The sequence below is a fragment of the Quercus lobata genome, chromosome 3, assembly GCF_001633185.2.
Source record: "Quercus lobata isolate SW786 chromosome 3, ValleyOak3.0 Primary Assembly, whole genome shotgun sequence".
NCBI lineage: Eukaryota > Viridiplantae > Streptophyta > Magnoliopsida > Fagales > Fagaceae > Quercus > Quercus lobata.
Window position 1 is genome coordinate 58,057,073 of NC_044906.1, and position 4,475 is coordinate 58,061,547.

The 4,475-nt window shown below is 32.5% G+C and overlaps 1 protein-coding gene across 2 annotated transcripts; it reads right to left on the bottom strand.

The window, feature by feature from the left end:
• Positions 1-218: 218 nt before the first annotated feature.
• LOC115982184 (F-box/FBD/LRR-repeat protein At5g53840-like) lies at positions 219-4,195 on the bottom strand. 2 transcript variants are annotated; one of them, XM_031104718.1, is made up of 5 exons: positions 4,129-4,195; positions 3,711-3,808; positions 2,728-3,582; positions 2,471-2,614; positions 219-750 (listed from the first exon to the last, which is right to left on the bottom strand). In XM_031104718.1, exons 2-5 carry the CDS (start codon positions 3,774-3,776, stop codon positions 442-444), a joined length of 1,374 nt encoding a protein of 457 aa, XP_030960578.1. In that variant the 5' UTR covers positions 3,777-3,808; positions 4,129-4,195; the 3' UTR covers positions 219-441. The 2 variants fall into 2 exon arrangements, with proteins under 2 accessions (XP_030960578.1, XP_030960577.1); XM_031104717.1 differs by having other exon boundaries at positions 330-750; positions 2,447-2,614.
• Positions 4,196-4,475: the final 280 nt, after the last annotated feature.

Consider the following 4,475-nt stretch of genomic DNA (forward strand, 5'->3'; position numbering starts at 1 on the left):
TTCCAAATAGGCCATAAGTAATGCTACACATATAAACATCTAGTGCATGAATCAACTTAGTTCTTGATTCAAACAAAAAGAAAATTGAAACCCCCTATAGATGAATAAAGTTAAGAGAGTAAAGAGTGTTGTGCTGTTTTAGCATAATGAAATTTAATGTTAATGTTATCAAAATAAATAAATCCTATAAGATTCCTACCAATAACCCAAACATATGAATCTCAGATCCTTGGAAATATGAGTAGATTCATAATCAAGCCAAACATAGAGATAATTATATTTTTAGGGATCACATTCCAAGAAATTTGAATGTCATTGGATAATGTCAATTCCCTAAACCAAACGCTGTCTAAAGTTATGTACAAATAAACAAAACAAACAAAATAATTCCAAATTACAGTGTTGTAATGCTTACCATATTACATCGAAATAAATGCCCCCTTATAGTATCAACAATTCCACCCCTGGGGCTAAGCTTGTTTCTAATTTCTTCGCACAAGCTGTAGCTGCTGCTAATTTCTTCTTGATATAGCTAGAATCATGTAATATTTCTCCCAGACTTAGCCTTTGTGTATAAACAATTATCTTCTCCAATGACGTAGCTTTATTGATTAAATACAAGGCAAGCTGCATGTCAGCAAAACAGCCAACAAAACCAATCAATTCAACCACCTTGAGGCATTGGTGTGGACATGTATCCCTCCACACATTTATTTCTCCATCCATTTGGGGATCATTTAGCCCAACAAACTGTCACAGGGAAGAAGTAAAGGTGTTATGCTAGTTAAAAGATAGGCACACCATTGTTATTAACAATGTCATCAACAAAAGACTAGAAGTTTAGACTTTGCGTAGCCACAACTAATAGGTTGTCTACTTTATTATATTTTCATATTTGTTGAATATAAGTAGGCCATCACCTATGCAATGCCAACTGAGACCATTGCATGTTCCATAAGGCTAGAAATCAAGCTTATTTGCAAGGAAAAATTTTACCACCACACCAGTTTTGGGGAAATTTTCTCCAGCCCACTACGTGGCAGTCAAAGAGACTATCAACATTACTTTTAGTCACATGAATTGCTTAATTAATACAAGTGGATGGTCTTATAAATTACGAAAACCCTGTCCTATTTGCAAATAAACTTCAAAATATCATTACAATAAAAAGAAACATAAGCATAATACAACAAAAATACAAATCTTTAAAATATCATTACAATAGAAAGAAAACATAAGCATGCTACAACAAAAAATAAACCCCATTATGCTGACGCAATTTGGATGTAGGTGCTAACCAATTCCAGCTTCCATCCGTAAAGCCAAGTACTAGAGCTATTAATATGAACAGGGTAACTTTCCTAATCCATGGGCTAGAAACTATGCTGCATTCAACCAAACAAAAGTTGCAAAAAACTATATAAAAAAACACCACTTGAAATAGGCATATCATTTTTATCCTATGAATTGAATGCTATGCAATAAAGAATGGACTGATTTTATTTGCAACGAACACTCAAAAAAAAAAAAAAAAAAAACAATTTTAAGAGAGAATGATCCACAACTTGCAAGTTCCTTGAGGACTGATTCAATTTGCTAAAAAAATTAAAACATGATATTTGCTTTCAATAAAGGAAAGAAAAATTCTCACACAACAAACAAGTTGAGTGAGAGCCATAGCAATTCCACACCAAATTCATGACTGAATCTAACCAACAAAACATGAGTTAGATAGTTGTACTTCCACTAGACATGGTTCACAATACACAATAAGGGTGGAACAAATACACCAACATAGAAATGATTAGGACGAAGCAACATAGAATGTAACCCTTTATCAATGTTATGCAAGCCATGATAATTGTCTTCTATTTATTATCTAATCCATTAAAACATGTTCTATATATTTTTTTTATTTTTTTATTTTTTATATAATCGATAGTTGAGAGATGGGGGATTTGAACCTTGGACATCACTGTTGGAAAAACCATGAGGTAATAATTGAGCTACAATGCCCTTGGCATGTTCAAGGTATAATTTATATATAGTTAACTCTAATCACTTTGATATTGCAAGCATGCAGCATGATGATGTAATCAAACAATGCCAACAATGGATTAGTCAACAAACACATTCATTTAAAAGTTAGTGATATTACAATGATAAATGTTATACCAGGTGTGACTTAAACCAAGCCAATAACCTCTATAGACAGCAAAAAAAACACATAATAAAAATGACATCGTAAGGGCTGTTCAAGTAAATGACAGAAGGAGTTTGATAAACAATTGAGACAACAATAAAACATTACGTGGGACTTATCTACAATTGATACTTGATAGCAAAGCAAATATGTGGCTACATAACACATATGCATACTAAGATAATAAAATATACAGCTTAAGTGAAGATGTAGATAATAAAATGTCAGCACAATAAAACTTACCAACTCTAAATTTATAAGAGTTACCTTGAGCACAATTCTTTGCAACATAGGGGATGCCGTAAGAAAGGAAGTGCAACAAGGAATGCCATCCATGAAAAGTCGATGTATATCCAATTTCAGTAGCCTAAGATTTCTTAACTTTGGTAATTTGGGGAACCTGAAAAATCTCTGAAAAATTGAACCAAGAAAAAATAGCAAATTCATAAACAAACATTATCAGCATAAGAAAAATAAAATTATATATATATAAAGTTAACAATCATGAAATTTTTTTGACTAACCAAAATCATTAATTCAAGTGTCTCCAGCTGAGAGAAATAATGTGAAATTGGGCAACGATTTTTAAATGAATAGCCAACATAGCTATCCATCACAGACAGAGAAACAAAATTGGGAATATCACCTAGAAGGATCCTTGTTGTCTCACAACCAAAATATTTGAAAGAAACCAGATTTATAGCATGAATCTGAATGTGTTTGAGATTTTGGCAGTATATTATCTTTAAATGCTTTAGCTTGGGCAAAGGGCAAGAAGTCTTTAAATTCATTAGAGACCTTGATATCTCCACATGTAATATTTCAATGAATGGGCAATTAGATAAAATATAGTCGAGAACTTCCCCAGTCACTTCCACAGAAGTCAAAGAGAGGTCTGTTAAGGATTCAAGACTGTAACTCTGAAAAGGCTGACTAGTAAGAGAATATTTATGACGCCCAAGCGACAACAAATTCAATGAAAGCTTTTTAACTTTTTTTCTCCTTGAAAAGCTTATCCAATTGTCAAGTACCGCCGAGAATGTCCCATCCATGTCAAAGAAAATTCTAAACTCATCTATAGTATCACCTTGATGCAATTCCAATACACCATTCACCCAAACAATAAACTTAGATCTTTCAGAATACAATGCCGTCCTAAAGTCAGCAATAGAAATCTCATGACACTTATATTTCTCCCACACAGGTTGCAACCTTGATTTATCGAAAACCAAGTTACAAGTCACAAATGTCCACAAATATCTCCACCTTCTAGACAGGATACTTGTTCTCTGCCTTTCTTCCAACTTCAATAATGACAGAATCGAGACAAGAATTTCATCTGGCAAGTCACTTAACCGATCTTGGGACAAATTGATTCTCTGAATATTAGAGGCAGTGAATATTAGCAAAGAATATAACATATTTTTGTAACTTTTTAATCAAATACCACCAAAAAAAAAAAGAGAGAGTCAACAAAATTTTGACTTCGGGTAACGAAATTTATCACCTTTTGGTTTGTAATTTTTGAGCTGGGATGAACTATCTTTGCCAGGTTAGTCTGTCTCTTCGCCATCTAGTATAGGACTTTAATAAATATAATAAAAACTGCAGCACAAAGAAAGATCAAAACTTTAGTCGATATTCGCTGAGACCAGAGTCTATCAGCACATCCAATGTTTAAAATTAAGTAATGAAAAAATAGCTATCAAAATATAATAGAGAAAATAAAAAGGCAGGATTTTTAAGAACTACGAAAGTTATGAGAAGAACAAAGAAGGCATAGAAATAAATAAATAAAAAAAATCAAAAGACACCAATGTCGGAACCTAGATTCACATAAAAGCAGATACAACGAAGACAAAAAAAAATTAAATTTAAAAAAACAAATAAATAAAAGAAAAAATTTTATATAGAGACTCAGTCACCGGAGGTGGCGGAGTGCGACAGAGAGTCTATCGGCCTTGGACCAAGTGCCGCGCTGAACAACAACAGGGAATTTGGTGTTAGTGTTTACTATTTCTGAACTTGCTTATGCGTAGTGGACTGGATATGTTAAGACGGGCTTTAATTATATTTCTTTTTTTTTTGGGCCATAATGGGATGAGCCACTTAAATTGTTACTTCTCTAGAAGATCTGAGTCTAAATATTAATAGGTTTATTTAAGGGTATGTTTAGATATAGTTTATTTTGTTAAAATTGAAAATTTATCGCTGAAAGTACTGTAAATAAATGTAAAAGTTAGTTGAAATAGTATAATAGGACTCATAAATA